General features: G+C 40.3%; 2 protein-coding genes across 6 annotated transcripts in view; one reads left to right on the top strand and one right to left on the bottom strand.

The window, feature by feature from the left end:
• Nucleotides 1-133: 133 nt before the first annotated feature.
• On the top strand, nucleotides 134-5,139 carry LOC134570901 (uncharacterized). Its single transcript, XM_063428896.1, has 2 exons — nucleotides 134-256; nucleotides 3,096-5,139. The coding sequence occupies exon 2, from the start codon at nucleotides 3,096-3,098 to the stop codon at nucleotides 4,824-4,826; it is 1,731 nt and encodes a 576-aa protein (XP_063284966.1). The 5' UTR covers nucleotides 134-256; the 3' UTR covers nucleotides 4,827-5,139.
• Nucleotides 5,140-10,036: 4,897 nt separating this feature from the next.
• SUN1 (Sad1 and UNC84 domain containing 1) overlaps nucleotides 10,037-13,906 on the bottom strand; it is a 67,431-nt gene continuing 63,561 nt past the window's right edge. For all 5 annotated transcript variants that reach the window (XM_063430387.1, XM_063430389.1, XM_063430390.1 and 2 more), the window contains one exon: nucleotides 10,037-11,955. In XM_063430387.1, the coding sequence (XP_063286457.1) occupies nucleotides 11,842-11,955 (114 nt within the window). In that variant the 3' untranslated portion in view covers nucleotides 10,037-11,841. The remainder of the gene's footprint in view (nucleotides 11,956-13,906) is intronic.

Here is a 13,906-nt window from a genome sequence, read left to right as displayed (position 1 = left end):
CTTCCCATGTATACCTTACTGGGCGGGGCTCTGATCCCACCAATCGCTGTCCTATCCCTAGGTATTGCGGGGAATCGGACTGCGCATGCGCGGTTGAGAGATTCCGCGACGTCACCCTCGACGTAGCTGAATCCCATCTGTGCCCGCGCGCTCACGTCGGGCATGCGCGCTGAGCGCGTCCCCGCAACTTCCTCCGGACAGTGAGCGAGCATTTACCCCCAGACACAGGGAGCGGCCCCCCTGGACACCCAGCACGGTGAGTGCACACTGTCGGGGGGGAGGGAGGAGCAGCAGGTTTGGGGGTCAGCATTCAGCTTAGACCAAGGGGAGCCCCCAGGTCTTCATAAAACCTCCAGGAAAAGTGAATACAATGACCCAACACTGCAATAAGTTGGGAGAGGGGGAGCTATACTGTCATATATAGACACCGAGAGAGAGGAACAGCCTGGACAGGAAATATTGGGAATATGAGGGTTTTATCGGCATCAGATGCTTTGAAAGCTCTAAAAACAAACCCAGTGTGCTGTCATTGTAACCTGGGATGGAGGAGCTGTGGGAGCACAGGGGATTCAATAATATGCAGGAATTGCCGAGAGCCAAGCCTGTGACTTATTACATATTATTATTATTATAATATTTATATAGCGCCATCAAATTCCGCAGCGCTTTACAATGGGTGGACGAACAGACATGTAGTTGTAACCAGACAAGTTGAGTTGGACATTAAATTATTGCTGTAATGTTTGTGCTAAACAATGGTATGTACGGGGTTCTGTACTTTAAAGATAGATTGTATACTTTTGCTTGCAATCTTACTGGTCACATAGCTTGGATCTGAGAGGCTTTGTTTGGGATAGAGCTGCAGCATTAAAGGGACATGCGTCTCTTGTCAGTTACTGTTTCAAACCAGCAAGCAGACACTTTTTTAAACAGATGCACTAACCAAAATAAAGCAAGAAAAACTTCACAAAGCATACAATGAATGTGTATAAATTTACTATAAACTTGGTCAGATTGCATTATTGGGCATGCCTCTCAGGTAGGGGAGTTTTTTCTGCCCCCTTCCCTCTCTCCCATCTCAATTTCAGTGGAGTCCACTAATGACAGTAACAGCATCACTGTGCAGCAGCAGGAAAGAGAAACCCCACACAGGAGCCTGCGCTGCGTGATCACACTGATCAACTCGCTATCTTCTCCTCCTGTGAGGATATTATTATTATTGCCATTTATATAGCTCCAACAGATTCCGTAGCGCTTTCCAATAATATGAGAGGGGGGATTTAAATAGTCACCAGAACAACTACAGCGTATTGAATTTGTTCTGGTGAGTAGAATCATTACCTTCAGACTTTTTCCTGTAAACACTGTCTTTTCAGAGAAAATGCAGTGTTTATATTACAGCCTAGTGATAACTTCACTGGCCACTCCTCAAAAGGCTGTTAGAGATCCTTCCTGGGTCATGGTTGCCTAAAATGCATCCAAACATTGAGTGTCTCCTCCCTCTGCATGCAGACACTGAACTTTCCTCATAGAGATTCATTGATTCAATTCATCTCTATGAGGAGATGCTGATTGGCCAGGGCTGTGTTTGAATCATGCTGGCTCTGCCCCTGATCTGCCTCTTTGTCAGTCTCAGTCAATCCTATGGGGAAGCACTGTGATTGGATCAGGCTACCACTTCTGATGATGTCAGCAGACTGCTTTTTTATTTTTTAGGCAAACAGCATGCTGTGCTACAGCTTCTTGCTTGAATACAGTAAGATTTTACTATATTTATGGAGCCATGAGGTGCCCAGGGGGGCTAGATGGTGGTTTTAACACTATAGGGTCAGGAATACATGTTTGTGTATTCACCAGAACCAGAGTCAGTAAGTGTCAGAAGGTAGAGAGTATTGGAGCCTAGTGACTAATGTCACTCCACTCAGAAGTTGGCATGATGGCAACGAAGCCAGCATGTCTGCGTCATGGAGGAGGTTAGCCCAGCTTGGGGTGGTTGTCCCCAAGCCAGACAAATCAGTGAACACCGCAGGAGGAGCCAAGAACGGATCAGATGGGTGCTACAGAAGTGTAACCCCCACCTCTGCAAGGAGATCGCAGTGGAGGATTAGGCAAGTCCAGTGCAGATTCCCTTTAAGGGTAAGGTTAGGGTAGGTGTATATTTAGTGTAAACATAGAGTAATATGTTTAGTTTGTAAAGTGTAAGGAAGGGTTGGTATAGGGCTAGTGGTAAAATAAGTGCCAAAAATTCATTTAGATCCCAGGCATGTTAGCTGTTTAACCCCTTAAGGACCAAACTTCTGGAATAAAAGGGAATCATGACATGTCGTGTCCTTAAGGGGCTAATGTGAATCTATTTTAAAGTCTTTATTTAGTTGTAATGGATTTGTTCAAAGTATTATAAGGACAAATGGGGACATCTAAATATAGGATATTAAAGCTCTTTCTATCCTTTAAAAATCAATATTTAATATATATAGGGATACTTACAAAGAAACCCTTAAAGGGACACTCCAGGCACCCAGACCACTTCTGCCCATTGGAATGGCCTCGGTGCCAACTCCCACTACCCTTAACCCTGCTAGTGTAATTTTCATAAACTGCAATATTTACCTTGAAGGGTTAAGTCCTCCTATAGTGGCTGTCTACTAGACAGCCACTAGAGGACACTTCCATGTTCATAGAAGGGGTGCATTAGGTCTCCCCTGCTGGATGATGTCGGCGGGGGAGGAGCGGGGGCGGACCCTGACCCACCTAACCCCTTCAGTAACATGGGGTGGGAGGGAGAGGGAACCTGCAGTTTTTCCTGGCACTGGAGAGTCCCTTTAAATTATGGTGGGAAAAAAACATACAGCACATATTCAGGTTTTTGTTTCGGTTGAGAACTTGGACTATTATCTCCTTCCTTAACTGGTTAATAAGTGAGTTTTAATGCTACCATTGTTTATTCTTAGTTTTATGTAAGTCACCCTAACTGCATTTTCAGCCTTTCTCTCTGTTATAATAAAATGTATTATTTTGTTATCCTTGTTACACTAACTTCTGGTGTTTTAGTTAGCTGACTGTTTCTGTAATACTAATGTATTTATTTTTAACAGATGCCACGCTGTCTGGTAAAATCATGCACTTCAAAGCAAGTGCATGGTCAAAAAACAGGTGCTGTTGCAATGCACCTGTTCCCTAAATCACCAAGTAAAATCAAACTTTGGATGGAGAACATTGGGCAGAAATTTGAAGATATGGATGCAACAATCAAGGAAATAGTTGGAGCAAAACGTGGCTGCTACAGAATTTGTTCTGCACATTTCACCCGTGATTCATTCGAGCAGATTGGATCGCGCAGGTTTTTAAAGAAAAATGCCGCTCCCACTATATTCCAAGATTATCATGGATGCAGTATTGCTGCGCCAGTTCAAACGCAGAAACACAATGCAGTTAATAGACAGACCCTCGCCCCAGCAGCTGGAAATACTGCATCCATTGCTGCCAATACAAGCAAACTAGAAGCAGAAAGTGATGGGGAGAGAGAAGAATTTATATTGAGTGGAACAACAAACGTGGACAGTTGGGAGCATTGCTATTCAGGTAAACCTTCACAGATGCTCCAGGGAAAAGGAAAAGTATTGAAGAAAAGTGTTGGGACTACAACAAAAGGCTTACTAAAGTCAAAATCTGTTGGCATGTGGACAGGGCCTTATGAATTTTTTATGGAAGAAGTGTCACGTTCTACTGACGAGATTTCAACATCAAAAGCCGGTAAATGTACATCCGCATGGACTGCTAACCTACAGCAAGATGGACGTGAGCAAGAAAACCAGAAAACAAGCAACGTTAAAGATGAGAGAGAGAATTTTGTGACTGGTGCACCGTTTTGTTCAATGGAAAATACAAATGTCTCTGTTAAGGCTGAGCCAAACGACGAAACCCATACCTCCAACGTAAGCAGCTATAGTACAGCAGGTGACATCTTAAATGACGATAAAGATGAGAAAGGCGTTTTTTCTCTTGATACCAGTGTTGTGGCTGGTGTACCTTTTTGTTCAATGGAAAATACAAATGTATCAGTTAAGACCGAGCCAAACAACGAAACGTATATCCCCAATACAAGCAGCTATAATACTGGTGATCACACCCTACACAACGTTAAAGATGAGAGGGAAAATACAAATGTATCTGTTAATGTGGAGCCAAACGACGAAACTTATACACATAGCATAAGCAGCATTAAAACCGGTGATCAGACCCTACATGACGTTAAAGATGAGAGAGAAGATTTTACTCTACGTGCTTGTGTGGGGACTGCTGCAGCTTTTTGTTCAATGGGAAATACAAATATATCTGTTAAGGTGGAGCCAAAGGATGAAACGTATACCCTTAACATAGGCAGCTCTGCTATTCGTGATCACACCTTACATGACGTTAAAGATGAGAGAGAACATTTTTCTCTTGATGCTGGTGCTGTGATTGGTGCACCTTTGTGTTTAATGGAAAATAAAAATGTATCTGTTAAGACTGAGCCAGATGACGAAACATATACCCCCAACACAAGCAGCTATACTGCCGCTGATGACACCTTAGATGATTTTGACACAAGCGCAGTGGAGGAAAATAAATTTATTGTGTTTGAATCCTCACTAGATCTACTTATACAAAGAATAAGATGTGCACACAGAGGGATGTGTGAGAGACGTATCTTAAAGAAAGACAAAATCATAACAGGTTCTTGCTTAACTGTTCTAGGTACTTGTGAACATGGACATGTTACACAGCTATGGAGAAGCCAGCCACTTGTAAACAAAATACCACTTAGAAATGTAATTTATTTCTGAATGGGGAGGATGCCTACTACATGGCAACTGATTCACGTACTGCCCACCCGCAGGAGAAGATCATCTGTTTCCAGGAAAATATGGTGGATTTGATGCCTCTTAAGCGCAGGATAAAGACTATAACATTGGCATTCCTGCTGTGATAGTGTCAGTGCCAGCCATGTAGGTGGATGGTGATCCTGGGTATGGTAGTTCAGAGTACTGCATAATTGAGCTGTTTTTCACTAAACACTACAGTGCAGTACATTAAAGACTAAATGCCAAAATAAAGTTGATCAGGGTTGTTTGTTAAAGTAAGAATAATTAGAAAATCAAAAGCTGGAAACAGATATGATTTGGATTTTTTTTTTCCCATTTTGGCTATTGTGGTCTTAAATTTGAAATTCAGAGTAAATTCCTGCGAATTCTCACTTTAGTGAATAACCCGAATATGGTTTGTTAATTTGGTTTCCTGGCTTAGTATTGAAAGTGTCCATGTTTATAATGAAGGTAATTCATACCACCCAACATTGGGAGATATGGAAAGAGGGACAGCAGTCTGCAGGGCTAGAGGAGGTATTTCCGTGCTGGAAATGGGGCAGGCTTGAACACATGGCAGGCTGACTGACTGCTTATCTGAAATCAGGCTTTGCTAACTGTACAGCAGGAATTTTGGAATGCCTGGTTTTTAACCCCTTAAGGACCAAACTTCTGGAATAAAGGGGAATCATGACATGTCAGACATGTCATGTGTCCTTAAGGGGTTAAAGGACCACGCCGGTCACAACAACATCTTCATGGGAATTAGGTTATGGTCTATGGCAGGGTTTGACGAGTCCCAGACGCCTGGTCGAGTAGAAATATAGACCCTGGCACCTGGTATGTGAGCCCTTTAAGGACCAAACTTCTGGAATAAAAGGGAATCATGACATGTCACACATGTTATGTGTCCTTAAGGGGTTAAGGAGTGTGGGAGCCGGCCGCCCGTGGCAGCATTGTAGGTGGCGTGCGAGGGAGCAGTATTCAACCTGCAGTTCTTTGCTCCCTTGCACACTGTTTAATGATGCCAGGAGCTGGAATATGAAGTCACTCTGGCCCAAGCATCACTAGAGAGTGCGAGGGAGCAGCAGGTAGATAACTGCTCCCTCCCACACAGGAAGAGAGAGGAGTCCCACTGGACCCCAGGGAAAGATCCACTCTGCTCTCCCAAATGTAGGGTGACTGAATGAATTGCAAGAAAAATAAAAATCTCAGTTTGTGCGGGTGAAAAGGTCTGTGTCTGTCTAGGTACCTGCCCCCCCTCTAATAGCACGAGAAAGTTGTTTTTAACTCCCCTTTTTTCCCACGCTGTGCCCATTTCCCCATGGCTGGTCAGTCATAGTGATCTCCACTAAGGGAGAATATTGCACATGTGCAGCAGAACAATGTGCCAATTAGCCTCTCCTCGTAGAGACACTTTGAATCCATGCATCTGTATGGGGAACATTCAGTGCCTCCATACAGAGCTTTGCTATGAGGATGGCCTAATGCACATTAATACAATCCACCCCACGGTCAGGTGATGTCATAGATCATCAGCTAATGGGACAATGTGTTTTGACAGCCAGGGAGGTGTAACATTTTTATATATTTATATAAAGTACCAATTTTTACTGCATCTGTGCATGAGAGTGTATCATAGGAAGTAAAAGGAAGCCACTAACTTATTTTTATTTTTTTTTTGTAAGGGAAATTAACTTGAAAATAAAAAAATATACCGTACATGCTGTGTATGTATTTAATTTTTTCAGATTGTATGGGACACCAGGAAAAAAATTAAAAAAAATATTCTTCAGTATGTTTGGACAAAATCTTTGTTGAAAGGGACAATCCAAACACAAAGCACTTATGCTTGCTGGAGATCTTTGTGTGTATAGTTGTGTTTTTCCGTTTTATAAAGTGCTGATTTTAGTAGAAATAACTTTTGTTTAGTTCACCACTCAAGAAGCAGGCGATTGTCCAGATCACCCGCCTTGCAGATTTCTCAGTAAGTAGTAACAGCTCATTACCATTTCCCATGATTGGTCAGCTACAGAAAGTGTGTCCTGGGGTTAGACTGCTTTGCCAAGAAACCCTATTTCAGCAAAGTAAACATACAAAACAAAATTACATGTATATTTTATTTGGGTGTATACCGTTTTCCAACAGTGTTCCTTAAAATACAATCTCCCCAATCTGTAAAGTCTGCCAGGGAAGATGGGGAGCTTGAGAAAGTGTTATGAAATGTTGTGCAGTATGCTTCAATAAATCTTTGTCGGATCCGGTCTAATTTTGTGGCTGGTCTTTTCTCCCTTTTATTATATATATATATATATATTAAGAGATAAAGGCTAGGAGCAGTTGATACAACCTTATTCGAGCAGCGATCTTATTCCCTCCAGCCCCAAAGAAAACCATGCAAAATTACCTGTTTTTTTTTTTTTTTTTTTTAATAAACTAAGTTTACTTCCTAGCACAAAATATATTTCCTCCCCTCTTTATTCATTTTGTTCTATTAAATGTCAAAATACATCTAAAAACAACCTATTCCATGGACATGCTTATCGCCTGAGGACAGAGGCCACTGTCCAAGTTGTAAAATAAAACCTTGAATTTGAGATACAGGTTTGTTCCACCATAATGTAAGTGATTTTCTTCAAGTACCTCCATACAAATTCTCTCTATGGTATATATACACATACATATATTTTTTTTTTATTTCAAAAAGAGCTTTTATTAACCCCTTAAGGACACATGACATGTGTGACATGTCATGATTCCATTTTATTCTAGAAGTTTGGTCCTTAAGGGGTTAAATTTCCAATCGCTGAACACCTGGGACATGCAATTTTGTGTGCTGGACAGGAGATGTTAGCACGACTAAAGCAGCATGGCAGGCTGGAGAAAAGGACTGAGCGTGTAAATTTATATGTAGATTCCTGAGAGAGAATGAGTGGGTTTGTCCAGAATTCTGCCAGATCAATCATAGGATTGGGTGGAGTTGGGTGTTCGAACAGGAGGTTGCATCCATAATGCTATGATGAACTTGGAAACTGGCAGATGGTGGGAACATATTTAGAACAGACAGACAAGGGGTGCATGGACAGAAAGCATACACACCACAGCCATCATAACCCTCTGCTTCCACTGCCTGCACTACCAAGGAAAATACTATGGGGGAGGCAGATTCTGAGACAAACCAGCACCAAAAACCTTTTACTATAGCAGAGTTTGAGATTTTTTTCCATATGGATTTAAAGGGACACTATAGTCACCTGAACAACTTCAGCTTAATGAGGTTGTTCAGGTGAGAACTATAGCTCCCTGCAGCCTCATGTAAACACTTTTTCTGAGAATGTAAACACTATTTTCTGAGAAAATACAGTGTTTACATTGAAAGCTAGGAACACCTCCAGTTGCAGTCACTCAGAGTGAACCAGAGGGACTTCTGAGTTGATGGAGGCATATTATGCCTCCATCCACTCAGATCTGCTGTGCACGAACATCCTGTGATTCAGTATCTCCTCCCACTGCATGCAGGCACTGAACTTTCCTCAGAGATTCATTGACTCAATTCATCTCTATGAGGAGATGCCGATTGGCCAGGGCTGTGTTTGAAACATGCTGGCTCTGCCCCTGATCTGCCTCCTTGTCAGTCTCAGCCAATCCTATTGGGAAGCACTGTGATTGGATCAGACCACCACATGTCAGAAGACTGCTGTTTTTTCCTGAGTCTCAGCATGTAGATTTACAGCTTCTGGCTTGAATACAGTAAGATTTTTACTATATTTATGGAGCCATGAGTGGCCCAGGGGGGCTAGATGGTCTTGTTAACACTATAGGGTTAGAAATACATGTAGTTGCACTGGTGACTATAGTGTCCCTTTAATTTGTGAAAATTCTGAGTTTATTGAATAACATTGTCTATGTACAGGGCTTTAGACAGAGGCCCCAATTACTTTGTGTCAGGACAAATAAATAGTTAGGACGGAGAAGCAGATTGGACCCTGTATGTGTGTACCTCACATTACATGTGGATAAAATGTTTATTCCCTCCATTTTTTGCTTATAGTTTTACACATCCAGTGCAACTAAATGAAAGGGACACTATAGTCACCAAAACAACTTTAGCTTAATAACGCAGTTTGTGTATAGATCATGTCCCTGCAGTCTCACTGCTCAATTCTCTGCAAATTAGGAGTTAAATCCCTTTGTTTATGAACCCTAGTCACAGCTCCCTGCATGTGACTTACACAGCCTTCCTAAACACTTCCTGTAAAGTCATCTAAAGTGTATCCTTGCTTTTTTGCAAATTCTGTTTAATTGAGATTTTCTTATCTCCTGCTAATAGCTTGCTAGACCCTGCAAAAGCCTTCTGTATGTGATTAAAGTTAAATTTACAGAGAAAGATACAATTGTTAAAGGTAATTTACATCTGATTGAAAGTGAAACCAGTTTTTTTTTTCATGCAGGCCATGTCAGTCAGGGGAGGTGTGACAAGGGCTGCATAAACAGAAACAAAGTGATTTAACTCCTAAATGGCAGTGAAACCTGAGAAGCATGATCTATACACTAAAACTGCTTAATTGCGCTAAAGTTGTTTAGGTGACTATAGCGTTCCTTTAAAAGAGCTCAAAATAGATTCATATCAGTCCCAATTGTTAAATGCCACATGTCCAGGCTCTTCATTTTTGGTAGGCAACACTAAACCTGTACGATCATACCCCTTTCCCAATGCTTACTTGTAAATGTGTACTTACCCTAATCTTCCCTTTAACCCTATGCTATCCCTAAAAGAGCATTAACGGTTCACACTACAATCTCTTCATAGGCATTTAAACACCCATTTAAAGTGCTGCTCTCGGAACATCAAAAAGTCTGGTGCCACTAAAGATGGGCCCCAGTTTACCGAGGTCAGCCCTAAGTATCCCTTGATACCTGGGACTCCCTGATGTGAGCAGGGGCATTTAAACCCACTCTGTGCAGAATGGGAAAGTGTTAATTGGATACAGGAGGCTGTGTTTATCATTTTAAAAGATTCAAATATAATGGAGACCTGATATATAGCACAAATAGGGGTAATTTGGCATGGAGACACATTTCCTAACCAAGAGAACCACTAGTCTCAGTATTTCAAGGGCGTTGATGTTTGTTTTGTATATTTACAGACGAAATACAGAAAATAAATATACTGTCCATGACCTTTTCAAATATTACATGCACTCAAAAATTAAACTTTATTTAAAACAGTTCAATAATTTTTTCAATATAGAGCAAGCAAATAACACTCACTGAAAAACAAACTTGAAAAGCCTTTACAAAAATACATTGCACAAAGTCCTATTTTTAATCTTAAAAAATAAATTAGTGTTTTGGAAAGCAATGAATATCCCTTATCCCATCCCAATTTAGATTTACATAGAATGTTTGACTTATAATAAGCAATTTCTGTACATCTCAACACCAATTCATGGCCTGTTACATTTATGTATGTGGACTGTTGTGCAATATAAAAAATACTCCTGCCAGCAGACCATCTTTGGCCATTGGGAGAAATGTGTTAAATATTTTGTAATCAGAGACCATCGGGATAGGGGGTCTAATGGGGCTCTGTGCTCTAATCATTTATTTTATAAATATACATAAAAATATATGGAGTCTGGTTTTGGCTAGCTCTCACAATAACTTAAAATATTTTGTTACATTTAAAAAAAATCAGCTACAGAAAAGACAAAACACCTATTTTAATGGAATTGAATTTAAGACAAACAAAAAAAAAAATCCATTGGCGGCTGTACTGTTAAAATGAGTAGATTTGTAGCATGTGTTCCTGTTTGATAATGTACCGTGGTAAGTAAACGTAAATACTTGCTACAAATAAGACCATCTTACGAACTTGACATTGGCTAATTTATCATACTTTTGCTTAGTAACTTTTACAGAACATTTTCTGCTGTAAATCTACAAGCTAAGTTTGCTAACTCTGGTATGAAGTTGCAAGTGCTTTACTCCAAAAGTCAGCATTTGGGACCCCACGGCCTTTGTAGTATAGAAATAAAGCATTTCACAATTTGAGAACACACATTAAACTTTGGTTTTTTTTTTTTACTGCATTCTCCATACTCTCAAAGGGAAGGGGGTTCTACAGCAGCTTTGTTAAAACGCCAGTCAAAGTCTCAAGCAATGCTTCAGTCACTAAAAGACTAGCAGTTTTCTCCCCATTAAATCCCCTGGTGTTTCTATATTAGTTTTGGCAGGAATTTTAATATTTGTTCAGATGGAAAATATATTGCTTTAGCAATGAAACTGAGGGCACTATAGTACAAGACATCTTGGCTAAACCATTTGCCTGGTATCATGGACTCAGCCTTCAGACCAAACTCATGGCAGTATTGTGCAGTAAAAACACTAAAAGATATGTGCAATGAGGCACAGTTTGAGAAAAGCATCTAGGGGCTAGGTGGTGCATAATATCTTCACAACTATTGTTATCCACAAAGGAAGCAGCATTTTACGTACAAAAAAAAAAAGGAAGGGAACACACACTGGGAAATGAAACATCCCTTTTCAACCATTGCCCGCGTTTTGCTCTCAATACCCAACGCAGAACGGTTATCCTAAAGGATGAAATATAACCTGTCAAAATTAATATTCCTCTGTATAGAATAACCCCCAGGATTATGCCATAGCAAGGAGCGACGTACACTTGGCCTTCAAGGTGCTATGTACATAGGTGCTTTTTGCAGCATTCTTCCTGCGAATTGGCATTTGAATCCTGAGTGATCTGCATGCAGCATTTTCTTTAGCTTGGGGATAAATGGTAAAGCATAGTGACAAGTGCATATCAAAATTTTTTTAGTGTTTCTTTTTTGCAAACCAGATCCTTCTTTTGAGGGTGAAAGATTCATATAACAGCATACACGGCTCCAATCCATGTTCCAGATAAATTCCAGTGTTCCAGGTTTGTAGTATTTACATTAAAAAAAATACAAAGTACATTTGCAGTCCACCTGTGTTTCTATTTAACAGGTGTTCCGTGAGCCCTGAAGCGATAAAGACATGTATAATCTGTATGCCCCCAGTTGGAGTATATGCGCAGTTCCACAATCTGAAAGGATTTCTTATTTTCTTCCTGCATGAAGGAAAAACAATGCAGATGCATTTAAATGGTGAAATCATGTACAACGTAAAAAGGCTACAAATGGCTGTCACACCTTACAGTGAAGAAGGCTGAGCTTTGATAATTAACTTTTGTACTGAAAATCTTATATAACCAACTTATTTTTTACTTTTATTAATGATATAGCAAATTATATAATTCACATTTAAGAAAAGCCGAAACCAGGGCCAAACATTGCTAAAAAGAGGAAATCGAGAAAAACTGTTGAATATCCCTATTCTCTGAATGATTTCTCTATGCTGTACAAAAAAGCATAGAGAAATGATTGACAGAGCATTGTGTATTTCTGCATTTAAACTTTTTTTACCCTTCACATTTGTTAAATGTAGGGATAAACATTATTAATAATCCTGGTTTAATGTCCAATTGTATCTTTCAGCACAGTGTGATTACTTTATAATATCTCCTGCTCCACTAATTGAACTGTACGTTACACACAAGGTTCCTGCAGGCTGTTAACAGGAGATACATATTTTGCAGTAAGAGTAGCTAAAATCTCCAGACTTCTTTTTCAGGAAGTCTGTATGGAGACTGTTTAAGCCACAGCCAGGGCTGCATAGACAAGGACATTTTACTTCTAAATGGCAGAAAAGTTAGCATGATCTATATACCAATAGCTAAACTTGTTTTGGTGCTTAGTGTCCCCCTTTAAACCAGAAAAATTAAAGGACCACTATAGGCACCCAGACCACTTCAGCTCAATGAAGTGGTCTGGGTGCCAGGTCCATCTAGTGTTAACCCTGCAGCTGTAAACATAGCAGTTTCAGAGAAACGGCTATGTTTACACTAGGGTTCATCCAGCCTCTAGTGGCCGTCTCCCTGACAATCACTAGAGGTGCTTCCGTGGCTTCTCACTGTGAAAAATCACAGTGGGAAGACAATGGAAGTCTATAGGAAAGCATTAAGAAATGCTTTCCTATGGGCTGTTTGAATGTGTGCGCGGCTCTTGCCGTGAATGAGCATTCGGCACTGACGTCAGCAGAGGAAGGAGAGTTCCCTAGCGCCGGGGGAGCACAGTGCTGGAGAAAGGTAAGTATTTAACCCCTTCAGCCCAGCGCGAGTGAGACCCCGAGGGTGGGGGGACCTAAAGACCCTAAAGTGCCAGGAAAACTAGTTTGTTTTCCTGGCACTATAGTGGTCCTTTAAATTTGGGAAAAAGTTTTGCGATCCTAATTAAAATGATTGCAGAGAGATGCGATTTAAGGCTTGGTGGGAAAGCAAAACATCTTCTAAAGCCTTCCCACCCCCTGCAATTAGGCTCAGAGCGTTCTGATTGGTTGGTTTAAGTTAACCAGAGTGCTCTGACAGGTAAATGAGAACTCTCAAGGTTAGAATTATGTTACACAAATATAAAAAGAGGTGTGAAAACCCATTCGGTTCGAGTACATTGAAATTCCTGTCCTGATTTTAGGGTTTTCAAATGCATAGGCATAAAACAGGTTCTCCCCTACTGGAGAGGAGGAGACCGTATAAAAAAATGATCCCGATGGGAGACTTATTGGATCTACAGGATGCAAACTCTGGAGCCGAATGGATTAAATTCAGATATTGATCTTGTGTGTTTCATGTGAACATCTATTGTTCTTTCTTGGTGTCTGTCGGTATTGATATATGTTCTTTATTGTAGTATGTTTTATTTATTAAATAAAATATTTTTTATTTTCATTTTTATATTCTTATTTCTATTTTTATTATTTTTCATTTTTGTAATCAATTATTTATCTTTATTTTTATTATCCTTAAAAAATATATATATTTTTTTGGGAAGACATTATTGCCTGCGTACAGACATGAAACGGGGTCATGAAATATTCGTATGTATATACAGGGAGTGCAGAATTATAAGGCAAATGAGTATTTTGACCACATCATCCTCTTTATGCATGTTGTCTTACTCCAAGCT

Source organism: Pelobates fuscus, chromosome 8 (assembly GCF_036172605.1).
Source record: "Pelobates fuscus isolate aPelFus1 chromosome 8, aPelFus1.pri, whole genome shotgun sequence".
Taxonomy (NCBI): Eukaryota; Metazoa; Chordata; class Amphibia; order Anura; family Pelobatidae; genus Pelobates; species Pelobates fuscus.
This window is presented reverse-complemented; position numbering and strand designations above follow the sequence as displayed.

Bases quoted from the DNA above. Each gene is read 5' to 3' on its own strand.
- LOC134570901 (XM_063428896.1), top strand. From the start codon at position 3,096: ATGCCACGCTGTCTGGTAAAATCATGCACTTCAAAGCAAGTGCATGGT.